This window comes from Anarrhichthys ocellatus, unplaced genomic scaffold (assembly GCF_004355925.1).
Source record: "Anarrhichthys ocellatus isolate YVR2014 unplaced genomic scaffold, GSC_Weel_1.0 scaffold4, whole genome shotgun sequence".
In the NCBI taxonomy this organism is placed as follows: Eukaryota; Metazoa; Chordata; class Actinopteri; order Perciformes; family Anarhichadidae; genus Anarrhichthys; species Anarrhichthys ocellatus.
The window spans coordinates 16301147-16321985 of record NW_022280034.1 but is presented as its reverse complement, the minus strand read 5'-3'; the positions used below and the strand labels follow the sequence as shown (position 1 = coordinate 16321985).

The 20839-nt window shown below is 41.9% G+C and overlaps 1 protein-coding gene across 1 annotated transcript in view; it reads left to right on the top strand.

Annotated features, from left to right (window-relative positions):
* The window catches only part of myo15b (myosin XVB), a 54005-nt gene that overhangs the window by 17103 nt on the left and 16063 nt on the right, over positions 1-20839 (top strand). The window contains exons 24-44 of the mRNA XM_031842968.1: positions 491-584; positions 5866-5928; positions 6069-6126; positions 6218-6342; positions 10237-10332; positions 10423-10658; positions 10939-11108; positions 11222-11294; positions 11793-11975; positions 12080-12189; positions 14037-14104; positions 14300-14372; positions 14557-14589; positions 14737-14808; positions 15914-16011; positions 16168-16413; positions 17866-17944; positions 18211-18339; positions 18540-18708; positions 20242-20332; positions 20495-20768. Coding sequence (XP_031698828.1) covers positions 491-584; positions 5866-5928; positions 6069-6126; positions 6218-6342; positions 10237-10332; positions 10423-10658; positions 10939-11108; positions 11222-11294; positions 11793-11975; positions 12080-12189; positions 14037-14104; positions 14300-14372; positions 14557-14589; positions 14737-14808; positions 15914-16011; positions 16168-16413; positions 17866-17944; positions 18211-18339; positions 18540-18708; positions 20242-20332; positions 20495-20768 — 2540 coding nt within the window. The remainder of the gene's footprint in view (positions 1-490; positions 585-5865; positions 5929-6068; positions 6127-6217; positions 6343-10236; positions 10333-10422; positions 10659-10938; positions 11109-11221; positions 11295-11792; positions 11976-12079; positions 12190-14036; positions 14105-14299; positions 14373-14556; positions 14590-14736; positions 14809-15913; positions 16012-16167; positions 16414-17865; positions 17945-18210; positions 18340-18539; positions 18709-20241; positions 20333-20494; positions 20769-20839) is intronic.

Here is a 20839-nt window from a genome sequence, read left to right as displayed (position 1 = left end):
TGCAAAAAAGCCAAGATGGCGGTGAACTCAAGGCTTCATGATGGCAGTCCATAAACCAATTGGTGATGTCAAGATGACTATGTCCGCTTCATATATACAGTCTATGGAAAAAAGCATGTACATGCGCCACCTTTGTCTTTCCAGTTCAAATGATTTTATTCCTTTTCAAAGCCACACTCCATTGATTAAAAATAGTAATTTTACATCACCTTTGCCTCGATCAGTTAGTTTGTTTGTGTTAACTGTAGGTAATACAGTGACTATGAAAAAGCATATATGTTGACGCTAAAACAAAAGTACTTCCACCAAAATTTGAACTTTTGTATTTGAATAGATAAGGAACACTATTGGGAAGCTACAGAATGAAAAAAAATAATAATGTCCTAAATAAGTAATTTTAAGGCTCATTTTGTAGTTGTAATGTGGATGTTACAATATCAAATATGAAGCGCTCCGTGTTTGAGTGTTGCTGCCCCCTCTCTTTTTCCAGAAAGTACTACAAGCGTCTGAGGCAGTCCTTCACCCAGTTCTGGGCGGTGATGATGATAACCAGGGACACCATCAAGAGGCGCCATTGGAAAAAGGTAATATATATATATATATGAGAGAGAGAGAGAGAGAGAGAGAGAGAGACTGCAGAGTCCTTGGAGTCCTTGGCTGGGTGTCTTGGCAACCTTCTGTTTTCTGACTTTATTGTGCTATAAATCTTTACTCCGGAAGCCTCTTACACAACACCAGCAGCTAACACTCCAGCATGAGTTGCAATAGGAAGCTCTCTCTGATAATGCCCTGACATCCATGTTTGGGGTTAAAGTGTAGTTTCTTTTTCCATTTCCTCTCCAATGACTTCTCTACCTATAGTGCTGCGTGTATTGTTACGGCAATGGTCTGTATAAACAATGTCCAATTATTGGTAAACTTCACTTTATTTTACTAAATGAAATTAGTTTTCTTTACCAAATCATAGTTTAAAAAACTATCTTCTTTGTTATCTCTAGTGTATCTGACAACTCAATACAATGGATGAGAATGGAATTTTAGTTGTTTTGCACAAAACGTTTAAAAAAAAAACATGTTTGAATCTGTACTAATCAAAATGTTGTCTATAAACAAATATATCAAATGTATTCTTGTAGTGACCAATAAGTTCACCTCTACGGAGCATTATACTCTCTGTATAATATATCTTTTACATTCATCAATGCCATTTCCTGCAGCAGCATCAGGCAATAAACCCACAGTACTGTGGCTCAGTGATAGTGCAGGGTCATCCTACAATCAGAGGATCGCCGGGTTTGATCCCCGGCAACGCTAGTCCATGTCAATGTGTCCTTGGGCAAGACACTTAACCCCTAATTGCCATCTGTGTATGAAAGGGTGTGAATGGGTGAATGTCATGTCGTGTTAAAGCGCTTAAAATGGTCTGAAGACTAGAAAAGCGTTATACAAGTACAAGTCCATTTACCGTTTATTCTACCTGCTCCGCGGCAAACAGTGGACGTAGTGGAGCCTTTAGCAGCTGAAGAGGACGTTTTTCTCAGGAGCATAAAAGGCCAATCCTAGAGCAGTGTGACACGTGTTTTAACAGCTCATGGAGTAAACAACCAAAGTAGATTGTTACATCAAGAAACGTTTCTTGATATAACGTGACACGGCTGTGTGTCATAATAACATGAAATACCTTGTTACAATAAAAGCAGATCAGTATCACGTTAAGATGCGCTAAGATCTTTATAAGACGCTGATATGGCAGTGTTGTTCTTGTTTTTGTTTTTTTCATTTCTGTAAATCAGTTGAACTGTGGGGCGTCTTTAATTTAAGGGAGATTTCAAAATAAAGGACAATCGTACAGTCCAGGTCAAGACTGAAGGCACTGGAATGTGAAAAAGAAAGAAACACAAGTGACAAATGAAAGCCAGAGAGGTGAATGTATGACTGATAACTGGGTGTGTTCGTCCTCGTAACATATTACAGCATTGATAATAAGTTCCTTTATAAGATCTCATTTATTTCCTTTAACCAGCTCTCTTATCGTGCATTAATCATGTCACTTGAGCACGTGCACACACACACACACACACACACACCCTCCCTCAGCCACACTCCGGTCTTGGACTTCAACCTCTCTTAGTGAAATTTGAAGCAGCACTGCATCTCTCCTTCCGCCTTCTGAAACCTGTCCGTCTGACTTCCAGCTCCACGGCTTGAACAGGTAGGCCGGCTCTCTTTTCACCGCATCATTATCAGATGCAAAAAAAATGTCTTTGACCTTTTAGTACATTTGACAAAAGAAACAGTTATTTTGGGCAGTGAGGAACACATGGATGGTAATAGACTGTATTAGGTTTCAAAACAGTCCAGAGACACCTCTTTTCATCTGGTGCGTCCTGCGTTTCATCTCTTTTTCTCCTCTTGGCTGCTAAACTAAAGCGACAGTTTTATTCTTTTCTTAGTCCTTAGTCCTTTTGCTTCAGTTGCACCACAGTGCCATTAGATCTGGTGTTATTGTTTTATGAGGTTTGGACTATGAACAGTGGAGCTGTCAGGCTGCCTGTGTCAGCTGAGCTGTGTCTTAGAACAGCAAGTTTGAGTAACTGAAAAACAAGATTTGGAGTTTTGACAGATGGATTTTGGGAATAAAGGTGACTTCAGCGTCCTTTAACTCTGATACAATATAAATGATGACGTTTTGACTAATTCAATATTTGTAGTAGAACAGATTCATGCTCACTTTGACCTTTGACCTTCGCTTTGACCTGATTTAACATCTATTGATGTTTGCTCCTATTTTCATTCTTAACTTAAGAGTCCTATAGGTAACACTTTATATCCCTAATACTTTCTCCAGTGAGGAACTGACATAGCTGTCATTTCTCAGGAGGCTTCCTATATTGTACATTCATTATTATTGCAGCGTATCCAAAACGCTCAGGTTTGTTTTGTTAGAGCAGCTTTTGCATACAGTGGAAACAGAATTGAAAACGATGGTTTGATGGTAACAAGTTTTCATTCAATTTAAATAAAACAAAATGTATAATATTCTGATAGCCAAAAGCCAATAATCCAGTAGAAAATCATGGTAGATAATGTTGAAGTAGAAAGAGTTCATGAAAATACATTTTTTTGGAGTTCTGTTAGACCATAGCGATACTGCATAAAACAAAAGTATCATCCTCAATCTAAATTCATTGAATATATTGTACCGTTCTTTTATAGTTCCATAAATTATTAGTATTAAGCGTTATGGTTTGGGGAAATACAAAACAATCACAAATCCATTTTTTATGCTACAGGAGAAAGCTATAAGAATTGTAACCAGAGCTGATTATTATGAACCACCCAACATATTATTTATTAACTCACGCCATAATTAATGTAAGTGTAGCTTTAGACTACACCTGACTTGCTTTGGTTTGTCACTACTTTAAAAATAATGACTTTTTAAATTTTTTTGTTTTCATTTGTGTATTTGAGTTGTATAAAATGAAAAGGACTAAAATAAGCTAAAATAATTATGTAATTGTATGGTAATTACTGTGAATATTTACTTGTTTTTAGATGGATCTCTTAAGGTCTTAGAGATTAAGTCTTAATGTTTGAGAGATTAAGATTAACCCTAACCCTAATGATGTCATAATTATGTTATCAGCTTTATCTCATTTTAGGTTTGGGGAGTACAATATTTGAGCAGATAGCCTGTGTTATAAATGTGGAGTTGTTGACTTTTGCCAGTCAGAGAGGGCCAAACATAAGAAGCAATATAGTTGCATCATGGGAAATGTAGTCCAGGGTTTTTGGGGTTCATCATCCCCAGAGGATTCATCCATGTTATATTATTATATATTATATTAGTTATTACTGATGCTTTATCATTCTACTGTTGTATTTGAGCCAGTTGTAACTAATTTGAACAACTTCATGTACAGTTTGCTCATTTATTCTGTAACAATGTACCATATTTTATGCTGAAGTTTTATATTGAGTCCATCTTTGTTTGTAAAAATACACAAAGTAACTGGTCTGTACAGGTGGGATATGTAGTGGAGTAAAAAGTACAATTTGTTTCTCTGAAATGTAGGGAAGTAGAATACGTATGAAGTATTATACTGTATAATGGGTATAACAATAGAGCCAAAGTTCCTCAATATTAAAGTACAGTATTTGAGTTGACAAAAAACACTACTGCACTCTGGACAGAAGATTTGGATCTGCTTGTGGCTGAAATAAAAAAATTCAAGATGAATACTAAATGTTATGCCAATCCATATGTGTCAAGATACCACAATAGTGAAGTGAATTTTGATGCTGCTGCTAGTGGTGCTAGTCAGGAGATCATTAATGTTATTAGAGTTCATCCTCTGGGGAACATGAATGTAGTTCATAATTTAATGGCAGCCTATCTGACCAAGTTGAAGCACCGTCTGACCAACACTGTGATCCCCCAGAGCAGTGGATGGCAGAACGTGGCCCGTGGGACAAATCTCGCCCTTCAGCAAACATATTTAGTTAGACCCCTGACAAATGTTGAAGTTTTCCTTTTCATAGTTTCAATGAAAACTTTAACAGGATAATTATTTTTTTTTTAAATACATGAACATCAGTAGACAACAATGTAAATACAAGGCTCATTTAAATCCCAATAAATATGACCTCATAACATCTAAATACTGGGCCATCATGAAGAGAAGCATGCAAACCACGGATAACGTGTCCATTTGACCAGCGCGTGTTGCTGAGAAGTCTGGTAAATTTACAGACGAATAACACAGATTGACAATATAATACTCTCCACTTAAATGAAACAAGTACCCTGTGAGTCCAATTTAATGTTTAAATGTCTCGACTTCAGCCTGTTTGACCAAAACAAATATGTGTGTGTTTGAATCAACCATAAATGAAGTGGACCAAATATTTTATCATGTATGGAAACCATGTCTATATCATCTCTAGTGGCAGAGTGCTACACAGAATATATTTGGATATATAAGTCTTTTTTTGCCAAATGAGTATTAACAATCTGCTTTAAAGGTACTCAATGCAAAGTTCAGAGCGTATCAGTTGCCTCTGTACGGCTCTCAACGTGGCGATGGTCTTTACAGGAAACAAACTCAGAATTTAAACAGGAAATCATTAAACTGATAAACTGTGTGGGGAAAAGAATTTCCTCCTTTGAGGACAAATAATAAACTATAAGGTTGCATGTGTGTTTGGATTAGTTATGATTTGTGACACACTTGTTTAGTTTGGGAGGGTCAGCCATTGTAAACCCTCCCATGTGGAGGTAGAGCAGGGTTGGGCTGCCTGTGTGTTACCTGGAGACCCATTCTCTTGAGTTATTTGAGTTGATTTAAGTGTGATTATTGAAGCGAGGCCTTGATAAAAGAGAAGTGTTTGCTACATGAAAACATGCGCACACCCATGTTTAATCTGACCAGCAGACTTTACATCAATGACAGAATAAACTGCTGAACACAAGTGTACAAATAGACGGCCAGCGATGCATGGGATGGTTTTGATCATAATCATATCTGGGTGACACCGCCCCCGCCGCATTGAGGTGTCTCCTCCCTGTCGGATGTAAACCTTCCTAATAAAAACATTCTGGACTCTTGGAACTGAGTGTCATGTTGTAGGAGGCGGGGCGACCGGACTGTGGGTGTTCCAGGAGTATATAACAGGATAGGTATCTAAGAATAGGTCTGATTGAACAGTGAGTGTGCCTGAATAACAAGAGGATTACTCACTGATTCAGCTGAATCAAATATGAATATGACTACGATTATGAGATGATATCACGCTGTTCGCAGTGTGATTGACTAACTGGCCGCGTTTGTGAGTGTGTGTGTGTGTGTGTGTCAATTTCAGGAATTTCATGAGAAGAACAAAGTGAAGACAGTGACAAAGACTAAGTCTGTGTCTCCAGGAATGGTAAGGGAATAAAATCAAAGCGAACCTGCTGTAACATTTCACAGAAAGAACAGAAGTCGGCCTCAAAAGGGCCAACCGTTTCTCCTGTGGTAGCCACACTGTCATGTTTTCCTTACGTTTGTTTCTTTTCTTCCCGTTAGGATGTGGGGATGTTGGAGATCCCCGCTGAGCTGTCAGCCCGACTGTGCAGCGCAGCAGGTCAGCTTCACATAACACTACAGCCTGCATATTGTGCTGCCATAGTGTGTTTTTGTCGGTTTGTGATTGCTCTTCCGTCTCCGTCCACTAGGACATCAGCACGCTTCAGGGGTCACAGAGGTGGCACCTCCGCAGGTGAAGGCAGGGCACAAGCTCGCCCTGCCTCTGGATATAGACAGATACCCCTTCTCTCGCTATGCCAAGTCCATATTAAAGGTGAGCAAGGTTTGCGGCACACACATGCACGTATTCATAATCCAGTCCTGTGTTTATTTATTATGCTGTAAATCCTGCTCCACCTCACACTTCAGATGGTTGCCATCACCCTGCAAAAACACGTCCATTTTAACAATCCAGAGTCATATTTAAATATTTGCTGTGCAGAAATACAGTTTTTTTAAGAAACTGGCCTGTTGGTCGACTGTTGTGTGTCTTGTTTTGTGATCAGAACACAGAGGCCAACAGCAGGAATGAGTCCCCGGTCGATCCGCGGCTCTGAAGTCTCATGCTAGTATGTAAGCACAAACGATGATGAATGGTAGTAGCCATATAGCATTTCATCAGTGGCAGGCCGTGCATTTTATACCTGGGCCTTCACTGCTGTCCTGCAGCTGAAATACCACCTTATAACCTCATGATGGCGCCACAGCTATGGTTATTATTCGTTTCTAGGGCTGTAACATCACGTATTCGTATTAAACCGTTCGGTACGAGGCTTACAAACCGAACAATACGTTTGAATAATACTAGTGCATTTGGAAAATGCAGAAGCTTAAATTGTGGGAAATATAATGTTTTCTGCGCTCATGTAGGAGACAACGGTCTGTGTGACCTCTGAACCGGAACAAAAAAAACCACAACAAAAAAGCTCCACAAGTGTTCTGGGAGGCTACGCTAACTAGCTTAACGGGAAAACAACAGCAACACACATTCTGCTACACACTCGAGGGCACGGGCCATTCAGATATTAGATGTAAAAAAACAAACGCAGTTCACTTACCAAATGCTGTTCACTTAAAGACAAACTCTATCCTCCTTTCTTTGTTGACAAAGAGTTTCATCCCATGGTTAAATCCCAACTCACAAATCTGTTTCTCCTCCTTCAGCCATTGAGTGTTAAAAAACAAAGCTAGGTAAAGAAAAGAAAATCTACACCAAGCAAAATGCAAAAAAGTCATAATTTCTTCCATATCTTTCAATTTGAACTCTCACTACTCCGACTAAGCCTCTGCTGTTAAGTTTCGTTTCACGATAGTCACTTGCTCGCCCACTGACCAATCACAGCACACGCTGCACCTCACTGCAGAGCTGCACATGGAAACTGAGCTGCACGTAATGCTGACGTAGTTGTAGTCCAGCTAGCAGGCTCTGGCACGTCAAAGAATATGCCCAACATGTCAAACTAAAGATCTAATTGGTGACAATCAACAATATCGCCCCCATTCACTTAAACTGCAAAGGGATTCACTTGTGAGTCTGCAGGCCTCGGGTCTCTCTTCTTACCTAGAGACACAGAGGTGAAATCTGATTGGATAAAAGCTCTACTTAAAACAAGCTGCACTGGAAGCAGAGCAACTGAGGAAGACAGTAGCTGTGCAATGAGAAAATAACCTAATGGGAAGAATATTTATATAAATTACAATACATGTAGTGTATTTAAGAAAAAATATAAAATTATAAAATAGCTATAACTTTGTGATTCTGTTTAGGCCAGCAGAGAAGGCCTTGCAGGCCCTGACGGCCCACCACTGCATTTCATAAATGAGACAATGCATTTTTCGTTTCCTAAAAAATAACTACAAAAGAGGCCGGCTGATGAAAACAACTTAGTAAAAGGGTTCAATGATCATGTGGCTGCTTTTTAAACTGGTATCAATTGTTTGGCTACTTAGAGAGGACATATCGTGAAAAACTAACTTCCCCAGTGCTTGTGAATGTACATTTGGGTATCTGGACTGCCTAGCAACTAGTAGTGCAACAGATCATAAAACTCACGGTTCGAATCGTATCACGGATCAGAGTCACGGATCAGATCACGGATCGGATCACAGATCGGATCACAGATCGGATCACAGATCGGATCAACACAAAAGGGATTCCTGATCACGTTTTTTTGCTGCCGACACTAATTGACGATCATTGATGACCCATACTGTTGTTTGATGATAGCAGCTGGTCGACAAGGATCCAGACTATTTGTTTTTGCCATCGTCCCAAAAATCATTTCAACCACTCTGAAGTCAGTGTCAAAAAAAAATTCTCAATGTTATCCTTTTACTTTGTCATAGACCCCTATAGTGTTTTTTTCCCCTCATAAAACCACACAATTCAAATGATAAGGAAGTGAAATATAGTATTTTATGGATTAAAACAAATCTTGTCATTTGTAGTTTTAATGATGTGTTATAAGCTGTTTAGAGCTAGTGTAAACAGCTCATAATTTATCTCTCATACATATTTATATTGCTGTGAAAACATCTTCAAATAAATGGATTTATTTAAGTTTCTCACCAACACTACTTTTTACGAGATTACATGTGAACACATCATGTAACATAATGTAACTGAACGGAACCTACGTTCTCTTCCTGTCAATTTAAACACTGATTGGTTGTTTACAGTGTAACATTATCAGAGATCGGTGACTAGAAAAGCATAAATGATGCCCTGATCACATATTTGACTGAATATTGGCGGATAACGATCGTCGTTAAAACTTTATTTCACACTGTGATGGTTAACGTTAAACTGTGTAATTTATTCTGCATTTCACATGCCTGCAGAACCTCAAGGGGGGATCCCTACGGATCAACAACGAACTGTTACACATACTAGCAACATACAAACTGAAACGACACAACACAGTCAGTTTTTTTGTGAGCTGTCTAGATCAGAAAACATGTGATTCAACAAGCCATCCAGATATGCCTCCTCTTCTTAAGTCACATGTAAGCCCATTAAACTATAGCAAGCCAATCAGAGCAGACTGGGCTTTTTCAGGCGGTGGGGGGCTTAAAGAAACAGGCGCTAAAACGGAGCGTTTCAGACAGAGGTTGGATAAAAGTATATTCAGACAGACAGTATGAGAAAAGTAAAGTGTTTATTTGAACATTGAAGCATGTAAAGATGTTCGAGTAGAAACCCAAAATACAAGTCTATGAACCTAGAAATGTGCATGATATGTCCCCTTTAAGGGCAGCATTACAAGCTTTAAACACAACACTGACATAGTCTTACACATTTTGTCAACTCCATCAGTTATTATGGCAAACATGTTAGCAAACAGTTGCCTGTCCAGCAGACACAGAGCATTCCTTACCAGTCATTTGGAGTTTGTGTCCACCTGATGAATGTCATTCAGATATTCACTCTCCTTTTAGCTCAGGTTTGATCTCCACCAACTCCTGAGAAGAAATGTGGTTCTTAAGCTGCTAAATGCTCTATGTTCACCAGCTAGTTGCCAATTTTCCCATTTGTTAAAATGTATAAATGTATTGTCTGTATAATGGAAATCATCATTGAGTTTTTATGTCTGAAAGGTCAGTGTTGTTTTTTTTTTTAAACGTAGGTAATGTGGAGCACAATTGCTTCTTAAATTGTGGTATGTGTTGATCTAACGGACTTAAAAGCAGACTTTGTTGTTTGTTTATGTTGTTAATATTGGAAAGTCAATGAACCATTCTATTCCCATGATGTACTTCCACTTCCTAAATGGATTTCATATGGAGACTTGTTGAGATTTATTCGTTCATTCAAATTCTTACAAAAGGATGAGATGCTTACATATCTAAAAATGTAAACATGTGTCAATACTGTCACTTGAACCAAAGCAGGAAAACATAGAAAACCTCACGAGCATAAGGAAAATTGTGCTTGTTTCAAGAAAAGGATGATTTGTATTGAAAACATGTAGATTCATCCTGTCCCAACATATTTCTGCCTGATCAACACTTGAACATCAGACTCAATCCTAAATTAAAATGACTTTTAAAGGCTAATTATTCTCTGTAATGCTCATACAAAGACATCCAACAGACTCACACCTAAACGGATGGAAGAGGACGGATTGTATTTCCTGTCTGAGTCTCCACATGTTGTATCCTCCTACAGGATACATGGAGCCAGTCTCAGGGATACCCCCTCCAGATATCCCTCACCCCTCTGGAGCCTGAAGATGCCAGAACTGCCCTGGAGATTTACAAACTGGTATATGGGAGTGATTAGATTAGATGCCGTTAGATTCATTTTATTCTCATTGGTTTCATTTATGATTTTTTGACCCTTTGTTTTCCTCAGATCTTGCGGTTTACGGGTGAGTCAGACCTCAGCGGCTGGCAGGAGCAGATGCTGGGTAACTACATAGTGGAGAGGGGTCAGAGCCGGCCAGCCTTGAGGGACGAGATTCTCGCCCAGCTGGCTTATCACACATGGGGCCGGCACGAGGAGCAGGACAGTCTGAGGGGCTGGCTGCTGCTGGCTTGCTGCCTCAGTGCCTTCACCCCCTCACCAACACTGAACAAACCCCTACTCAAGTAGGTGCTACGCTTTGCTTAGCCTTTCTATTAGCCTACCAGGCTATCATCAATCTGAATGGTGTAAAGTCATACCATATTGAATCAAAGTATTGAATAATTGATTTAAAACCATTGTGTTGATTTTTCTTTTCGTGATTACATATTTTATCTTCGGAATTATGTTTGTTTGTTTCTTGAAAACTAGAAAGCACTAGAGTTTGCTTGGATTTACCCTTTCTGAAAAACGCTTTGAAAAAGACTTCTGTACATGACTCAGTCTACAGTGCTCCCTGTGCAGGTATGTGTCTGACCACGGTCCAGGGGAGTACCGCTCGCTGTGCCAACACAAACTGCTGACATCACTGCAGCTCCCAACTCCTGCTGCCCGCATCTACCCCCCCACCTTGCTTGAGTGGACCACCAACCAGAGAAGAGGCACCATGCTGCTGGACGTACACACCTTCAACGGTGAGACTGGCTGACTCTTTAGAAACTGGACACACTTTGTCGTTGTCCAAGCCACCAGTGTAAAATGATATGCTGTTACAAACCCATAACAAGCCTTTGTTTTTTTGTCTCAGATGAGAAGCTGACAACTGAGGTGGAGTCATGGACCACAGGAGAGCAGCTCGCCTCATGGCTCCTTCATTTCAGGTACTTCCAAACATGCCGTTTATTAACCTTAATTAACTTGGGGAGATACTACAGGCAATACATTGCTTTTCATGCAGAGTAATGCAAAGAAAAACATCCAAGTTACACGTTTAGGTGTTTATTTTACCACTTTGTCTATTCACGTCTGTAGATTTCTCCTTAATTCACCAAAAGTTACCATTAGATAATGCCTAATTTGCATATTTAAACATAACATTTCAAAAAACTTCTAATACAAATATCTTATCATCAATATACAACATACAAATTTCCCCCTGGGGATGAATAAAGTACATATCTATCGATCTATCTATCTATCAATGTCTTGATGTAAGTAAATCAACTGGGGGAAGTTTCATGGTGATATCTATTGGTTAAAATGTTTACCCCATTCACCTGTATTGTCTCCCTTTAATGTTTCTTGACGTCCAAATTCCCTGGTCAATCCTGCTCCATGTGATAGTTTTCATCCCTCGCCTGTACATTGGTGTGTCATAGAGGTGTGTCGGAGGCCATGCAAGGCTGGTCGGTGTCTCTTCTGACCGATGAAGGCTGGTCAGATCTGGCTGGCTCGGACTTTGTCATTGATCTTCTGGCTGGAGCCGAAGCTGAAGTGCTGCCACCTCCAGGGACTCCCTCCTCTACAAACTCTGACTACCTGTTCAGCAGCCAGGGAGACAGGTAGAGCGCTGAACAAGTAGCCATAATCTTTGGGGCCAAATCCGCAGTTTGTTTTAAGAATTTGCTAACACAATGAGCACCCGTGTGCCTCTCTTTCCTCTCAGGATGCCGGCTACAGATCTGGACGAGTTCATTCCACCAGCGCCACCCATGCAAGCTCCTGGGCTGCCTCCTTTCGAGGAAAGCCGCTGGGGAAGAGATTATCCACAGGAAGGTAGGTGTGAAATGTTAATGTCAGCATGCCTCTGGTTAAATGATTATTGGATCAACAAACAGAGTATGACGATGGCCATTCTGGTCAGAATCAGAAACGGTTTATTGGCAAGTTTTTTTGCACTTCGTGCATGACAATAAACAAAGAAACACAAATAAAGATATGAAAATTTACAATAGAATATGATAAACAAACAATATAAGAGTACGTTAAAATAAGTCTGTTCTTTAAGTGTTAAGTGTCTGTTTAAAGTGAGGAGTTGTGGAGGGATGTGTAAACATATGCACTTGTCCTGGGGATGTAAAATTCAGTAAGGCTCCCGGGCCTTGTTGATGAGCCCGGCTGTGGACGGGAAGAAACTATTTTTGTGGCATGAGGTTTTGGTCCTGATGGACCTCAGCCTCCTGCCAGACGGAAGGGACTCAAACAGTTTGTGTTCAGGGTGAGAGGGGTCGGCGACAATCTTTCTTGCCCGCCCTCAGGGTCCTGGAGGCGTAAAAGTCATGGAGGGATGGCAAGTTGCGGCCAATCACCCTCCCAGCAGAGCGAATGATATGCTGCAATCTGCCATTGTCCTTGGCAGTGGCTGCGGCGATGAACACGATGGAGGAGGTGAGGATGGACGCAATGATCAATGATGGCAGTGCAGAAGTGCACCATCATTGTCTTTGGCAGGTTGGACTTCTTCAGCTGTTGCAGGAGGTACATCCTCTGCTGCGCCTTCTTGTTCAGCTCCCACTTGAGATCCTGAGTGATGATGGAGCCCAGGAATCGAAAGGACTCCGCTGCGGTGACCAGGGAGTCACACAGGGTCATAGGGGCGGGCTGGCCTGTGTTCTTCAAAAAATCCACAATCATCTCCACTGCCTTAAGAGCGTTGAGGGTGGTGTCGTACGAGAGCTCCAGAGCTTGACGGACTGGTGACTAGAGGTGCAGCTGTTGGTGTACAGGGAGAAGAGCAGAGGTGTTTAGATAACTAGTTGATTGAAGCATACTGAACACCATAGGCTCTGTTGCTCTCCTACCATCTCTCAGGTGTTTTCATCAATGGCAAATGATGAATCAGACATTTCTGCCAATCTGTTCCTACACACGCCCTCTGATCTGCCAAACTCTCACCTCAATCATTCTACAGCTGTTCTCTCGGTCTATCAGTTACTTCGGATTTACTTTCACTCGATTGTGTTCTAAGTGACTGTGCTCACACCGGCTGGCCTTTCGAGGTCATGTAACTGAGACTGTTTGAACTCGGGCACAAATGTAATCAAGTGACTTTGCCATGTCCCAACTCAAGGCTTGATTACCAATTGGGCAAAAAAGACAACTGCTACCCAGAGGTCCTAGACCCTCAGAGCGACCCAAAAGGCCACAGGCTAACACCGTGTCTAGTTTGTGGTAATTTGATACATTGCTAATTTGTTTGGCAATATGCACCGCTACACTAAGTGACAAGGGTTTTTAACTGGGCCCTGCATTATTATCTGATCCTGAGGCCAGTTTTGTAGAAGAAACCTTGTTCCAGACCTCATGTTCAGCAATTCAAACGGATCTTAAAAGTGTAGGTGAGGTAGACACAGCTGTGCAGGTTGTTGTAAATTGACTAACAGAAGTAACTAATAAATGGGCGTAATTCTCCAATTGTCATGAAAACTTTTTAAACCTGCAATAATTGATTTTTGCCACTTGGGTAATACAACAAGCTGTAAACCTGTGTACTCGCTCGCTCTTGACTGACTCCCAAGGAATCAGAGGACAATTTAAGTATAAAAGTATGTATAAAGTATACAATTCTCATCAACACTAATTTATTAATTATCAACTCATCTCTCTTCTCCAACTCAATATAGGTCGAGGTCGACAGATGGATGCCTACGTTGATGACTTGTTTGACCCTGTACTGGACCAAGGACCTCCGGTCAGTGATGTCATCAGTTTTATCTTATTTTTCAAACTGTATCTGTAATTATTGTAAAGGCTACATTTTTCTGTCCCTAGAGAATGTTTTGATGGTGTATTGTGCATGTTTGTTGGTCCCTGGTGGATTGTGTATCTCTGATGTATTGTATTACTTTGTGTGTGTGTGTGTTTGTTTGTGTGTTTGTGTGTGTAGGACATGGAAAGAGTAGCCATGCTAAACCGCAGGATGAGAGGAGGAGGAGGGATTGGACCCATGTATGGAACTGGTAGGCAAACTGGGCGCCGCGCTACCCTTTGCGATAACACCGTGGGTCGGGAAGGCATTATCAGCAGCAACCGTATTAGCACAGTGCAAAGCAGCGGCCATTAGCTAGCCAGAATTTCCCATTTTGAAATGAAGTACCTCAGTCTCTATGAATTGAAATTACAATTAATACATTTTTTCTTCAGGTATGCCCATGACAATGCCAAGCTATACTATGGGTAAGTGAGAAAGTTCATTTGTAATAGGTTTTGTGTCCTGTTGGAGAAATGTCCTCAGGCCTTGAATCCTTTCCACATTAAGTGGCAGAAGAAAGTGTCTGTCTTTCTGTTTTTTAATCTTTACGTCACTGTGTTGCCTCTGTTCAGGACAAGTGGTTAACCCTTCGATGCCCAGCTATGGTGTAACTCCCATGATGCCAACCATGCCAACCATGCCAGGTAATCCTCCATCTTTGAACTTAATTCAATAAACAAAACGTACATGGACCCTCGGGGCAGCTCTACTACATCGTCCTCTCATGTTGGACTGAGGACAGACTGGACGCTCCAGTGGCTCACTATCGCCTCCCGAGCTACAAGCCGTGTTACAAGACATGGGGGGCTGGGGCTAGCTGGTTAGCATGTTAATTTCATTAGATATCTCTGCTACACAATACATAGACGTCTTTAACATATCGTCAACACCTCAACACATTGCACCTTTTAATGAACTGGCTCAAATATATATGGACTTAAGAGCAATGGAGCAGCTTCTTACACCCTCCATACAGGAATTTGCAGAGACAAATATTCTGGACACAAAGGCTTATATATAATTGGTAAGGAGAAACCGTAGACTGTTTGTAAGAAGTGGACGTCGTCATCATGACGTCACCCATTTGTTTGTGGACTGTCGTTTTGAAGCCTCGAGTATGGCGATTTCGCCGTCGCCATCTTGGATTAAGGCCATCGACGCGTTGTTTTTTTTGCAGCCAATAAACAGAAGTTACCATATTTGGAATGCGGAGGAGTGACATAGAGACGCCATATGCGGCTCTGGTAGTGGCAGCGACCGGTCAATCACAGTAAGCCCGCCCTAAAACATACTCCTCTTTATGGCCTATTTGACTCTAAATGGACCATAATTTACTAAATGAACATCATGCTGTATTGAAGAAGACTTGAAACTGGAGATTGAGACCATAAACTCATGTTTACCATGTTTACTGAGGTAATAAATCAAGAGAGAAGTAGAGTCATTTTCTCATAGACTTCTATACAATCTGAATTATTTTTGCAACCAAAGGAGTCGCCCCCTGCTGGTCAGTAAAGAGAATGTAAGTTTTAAGATACTTCCACATCGGCTTCACTCGGCAGAACTGGAGGTTGCCGCCTGGGAGAAACATGATTTGGAAGGATATGGACATTATCCCCTCGACAATTTCTCTCATAGTATATGCATGTGTGTGTGTTGAATGTTATGTTGTGTCAGTTCCTTTGTTAATGATTTAAATGTAGCTGATTTCTGCCTGAAAAACAGTTTGTTGTGTATATCCCTACACAGCCATGATGATGCCTCCCATGCCTGCCCCGCCTGTTGCTGACCCTATGCAGATGGCAGCATCGCAGCAGGCCCTCATCAACCAGCAGGCCTTTCTCATGGTGAGGACAGGCACACACTCCTTCTAACACGATGATCCTTTTTTTATTATCTTGTATTCGCCCCTCCACCCACATCCACCTTTCCTAACTCCCTCTCCCACCTCCCCTCCAGCTCCTTGCTTACCTGTCCTCTCTCCTCCTCCTCCTCCTCTGTAGGCCCAGCAGATGACCCTGCAGGCGATGAGTCTGTCCCAGCAGCAGACGCAGGAGCAGCAGAGGAAGCAGAAGGAGCAGGAGACAAAGCAGCAGCGGTGGGAGGAGAAGCAGTGGAAGCGTCAGTCCGAGCGGCGGTCCTGGGAACGCTCACGCTCGCCCTCCCCTCCATCTCCCTCGCCCCCACCTGCCCGGCCCAAAGCGCCTGCGCCTAAACGCACCTCCGGCTACAAGCAGCCTGAGCCAGAGGTATTGCTGAATATAGAGTGTATTTTTAGTGTACTCCATTGCTGCTTGTTTTTTTTACACATCCTTATCTAACTATACCTGAATTTTTCGGTATTTCATTTCTTAAATTACTCCAGTCCATGTTGAGGGGCTTTGACCCCAAAATTGCTTTCCGAAGGCCTGTGGTGAATGAATGAGTGTGAATAGGTGAATGACATGTAGTGTAAAAGTGCTATGAGTGGCATGACAATGCTGACACCCTGGAGCTTAACCAACTAGTAATAAGTATGCACAAGACTTTTTCCGAAACGTTGAAGTGCCCTCTCATCCACATACCAAATTACCTCTTTCACAGCCATTGGCAGTTGCACGGCAGTTCAAATTTATCGGCTAGTACTTGTCGCATATATGCAGAATTGTTAGGTCATTTGCTGACGAATCGGTGGAAGGCTGGTAGGGTTAATGATTTCAACTCAAGATGGCAGCCTTCTTGCGTAGTGCTCTCACATATCATTTCATCTCTTCTGTTTTACCTGACACTTCTGCCAGTGGCCCATTTCCCCCCGTGGGTATGTGTGCTCAAGTTGTATGCTTTTTCTTGACAAAAAATAAATAAATCTTAAAGCTTACTTCACGCAGGCATTATGTTTTCGATTGTCTGTCTTTCCGTAAGTACGTACGTTCTTTCTTGTGAACGAGATATCTCAGGAATGTCTGGACGTGAGTTCTTCAAATTTGAGACAAATGTCCACCTGGCCATTACTCAATAATCAATATGCTAGTTTTGACAATTTCACACAAATGTCTAATAGGATAAAATAATGAAGCGATGACATTTTGGACAGACATGGATGTATGTGACCTTAATTGTTGAATGAGGCATGCAACGGTGAGGCGGTCAGTATTATTGTTATTATTTCAAACAGGAGGAAATTTTCAGTGGCGGATTAATCCACATTTGGTGTTCTAGTGAGTATTTGTGGCGGCAGGCCGGTGTTTGTGGGATTGAGACGAAATAACCTACAGTATGTGTGTCCATGGTAACGAAGGAGCCATGTAACCCAGTGCGATAACACTTATTAGCAGAGACATTCATTGCTGTTTTCGACTCTGCATGTGAACTTTGTAGACAATGCAGAAAGCTATGGAATACTGTAACATTATCCTTTAATTCCCTAAAATGTGAAAGTACAGATATTACAGATATAGGGCGACGGTGGCTAAGTCGACAGCAGGGCTGGCCTTTAATCAGAGGATCGGCGGTTCGATCCCCGGGTCCGGCTCCGCTAGTCTCATGTCGATGTGTCCTTGAGCAAGACACTTAACCCCAAAATTGCTCCGTAGCTACGGTGTGATAGAATCTGAATTGTAAGTCGCTTTGGATAAAAGCGTCTGCGAAATGACTGTAATGTAATATCACCGGGTCTGTTTTCTCCTCATGCGGTTGTGTGTCCGTGTTTATTCCTCCTACAGCCAGAAAGAGAAGTGGACTCACCAGAACCTGATGACCTGCAGTCTTTCAGAGAGAAGAAGGAATACTTCCGGAAGATTGGTGAGTGAAGCTGACAAGTAATACTTGATGTTTCCTTGATGGACAATACTTGCTGATTAATTCACTTTTGACTTTGCTATATCTAGCTTAGTATAGAACATAAATGCAGGGAGGTTGGGGCTTCAAGCTATCTCGCTTGAATGTGATGAAAACTTTGTAATGGCTCACTGCTGTTAAAATGTTAACCAATTTAAATCACTGTGCTTATAAGAATTAATTTAAGTCATGCATTTCCTTCACTATCTCTCTCCTCCACTGCCCTCCAGGCTTTCAGCCCCGAGGTGGATCTAAAGCCCAAAATATTCGTCCAGCCTCCTCCAGCCCACCCAGACAGCAGCAACGCTCCCCGCCATCGCCACGTCTGTCACCCCCACCAGCACCACCTAAGCCCGCTGGTGAGAAGATGAAATAAGTTCCATGCACTAGATAATATTTAGTGTAATCTAGAAATGTTACTTTACTTTCTGAGAGCTGTTATATTGTGTACTTTGTAGATTTCAATTCTCAAAAAGGGCCAAAAAGAAAAAGGGAGCATGCAGCTAAAATGTCTGTTTTATCATGCAGCTTGGTATTCACTTTCTGTCTCTCATCTCAGTGAAGCGTCTCCACACCACTCCTGCCAGAGTTGTGGACCCCCCACCAGCAGCACCGACCCCAGCTCCTCTCACTAAGTCCAAGCCCGAACCCACCTCCAACATCCGGGAAATCATCAAAATGTATAACAGCCGACCCCAACCGGAAGCCAAACCCTTTGAGCCTGTCAGGTCAGTTTCAATGCTGCTCCTATATGAGGTCCATACACACATACTCAAACTTTCATCTGATCTAATATCCTGCTGGACTCTGCGTGGACCAGGCGACAACCTCCGGTTCTGCCGCGTGAAGTTCTACGGAAGTGTCTTAAAACTTGCATTCTCTCTACTGACCAGCAGGGGGCGACTCCTCTGGTTGTATAGAAGTATATGAGAAAATGACTCTACTTCTCTCTTGATTTATTAGTAAACATTGTAAACATGAGTTTATGGTGTCAATCTCTCGTTTCAAGTCTTCTTCAATACAGCATGATGTTCATTTAGTAAATTATGGTCCATTTAGATTCAAATAGACCATAAAGAGGAGTATGCTTTAGGGCGGGCTTACTGTGATTGACAGGTCGCAGCTGCTACCAGAGCCATATACGGCATCTCTACGTCACTCCTCCGCATTCCAAATATGGTAACTTCCGTTCATTGAATTAAAAAAAAAGCCAAGATGGTGACGTCGAAATTGCCGAACTCAAGGCTTCACAACGGCAGTCCACAAACCAATGGGTGACGTCCACTTCTTATCTACAGTTTATGGCTTAGACAGCTTTTCTCCCTGAATGAATTACAGTGTTAAATGGGAGTCAATATAATTTTGCAGTTGTAGAAACATCGGAAGGGCACCACGTCACCTTTTGAACATTGTCGTTGCGTTATTGTGCAGCCAGCATGAAGTGAAATCACGCTCTCAATTCATGAAATTGAAAATAAGTATTGAATGTTTTAGCTATACTTTCAAAGGTAAAATAAATGACATGAAAGTTAAATGTCTGAATAATGTTTGCAACATTTTCAATGAGCTCACCTTGCAGAAATTGATCATACTGCTTAAAGAGATTCAATCAACTAACACATTTCTTCAGAAAATTCCCCGATGTCAATCAACACAAAAGCTTCCCTTCTAGCAAATGAGGGAGGAATTAGGAAAAAGTGTTTATTGAAGCAGCCTCAGAAATCCCAGCATTCAAAGCTGAAAGAGATGTTTTAAATACTGAGCCTGGCCTTAGTTCTGGCAGGCCACTGATTGAAGCCCAGCTCACATCCCAGCAATGTCAGCTGATAGCAGCTGATCTCAAGCCAGCCCAATCAGCTGTTCATCTACATCAATTGCAAATATGTTCTCCTCTCACACCACTGGACCAGACACTAACAGGAGTCCTTGAAATTCTAGAAATAATCCAGAAAATAGGCGACTGTGGCTCAGTGATAGAGCAGAGCCGTCCTTCAATCAGAGGATCGGCTCCGCTAGTCCACGTCGATGTGTCTTTGGACAAGACACTTAAACCCAAATTGCTCCCGCAGGCTGTTCCTGCGGTGTATGAATGATTAGGTAGTCCTGATGGGTGTGAATGGGTGAATGATGACATGTAGTGTTAAAGCGCTTTGAGTGAGTGGTTTGGAAGACTAGAAAAGCACTATACAAGTACAGTCTATGTACCATTTACAAACAGTCTAGAAATAATAACTATGTGCTGTTTTTCATCCTCTTCACAGACCTCCTGTACGGCATTTTTTAAAGAAGAATGACCCCAAAGAGGAAGCTCTGGCCAAACTCAAAGACAAAGCACCAGTGCCACAACCGAAGGTCAGTATGGAGAGTTGAACCGCAACTACAAAAACAAAGAAAATGCATCTGAATTTCTCAAGAAATTAAAAGTTATTTTATTGTTAGCTTCATTATTCTGTTGAGTATCTCTGTCTAGAACATACCGTGTGCTACATGCTCACACCTTCTTGATGCTCGCAGAAACAGTGGATCCCTCCACCAGTCGAGCGTAAGTGGGAGCCACCTCCTCCCAGGACCCCGTCCCCACAGGCCTCCTCTCCTCCCTCCACCAGGGGGCCCCGCGTCATCTCCAGCAACATGAGGCAGAAACAGCGCTCCCTGGAGGACGTGTTCGGCTCGCAGCGCTCCAAACACTCTTCGCCCACTCCCCCCGACTCCCCGCAGCCTCCCCCGCGCCCAGCGCCCATCCTTCAGAGCATCCCCGACCCGCCACCCATGCCGGCCCCGTCTCTCAGTTAGTGCCGCTCTCACCGTGTTCTCCAGACATCGTGTTTTACGCAGTCATGTGACGTATTTTGGCCGCTA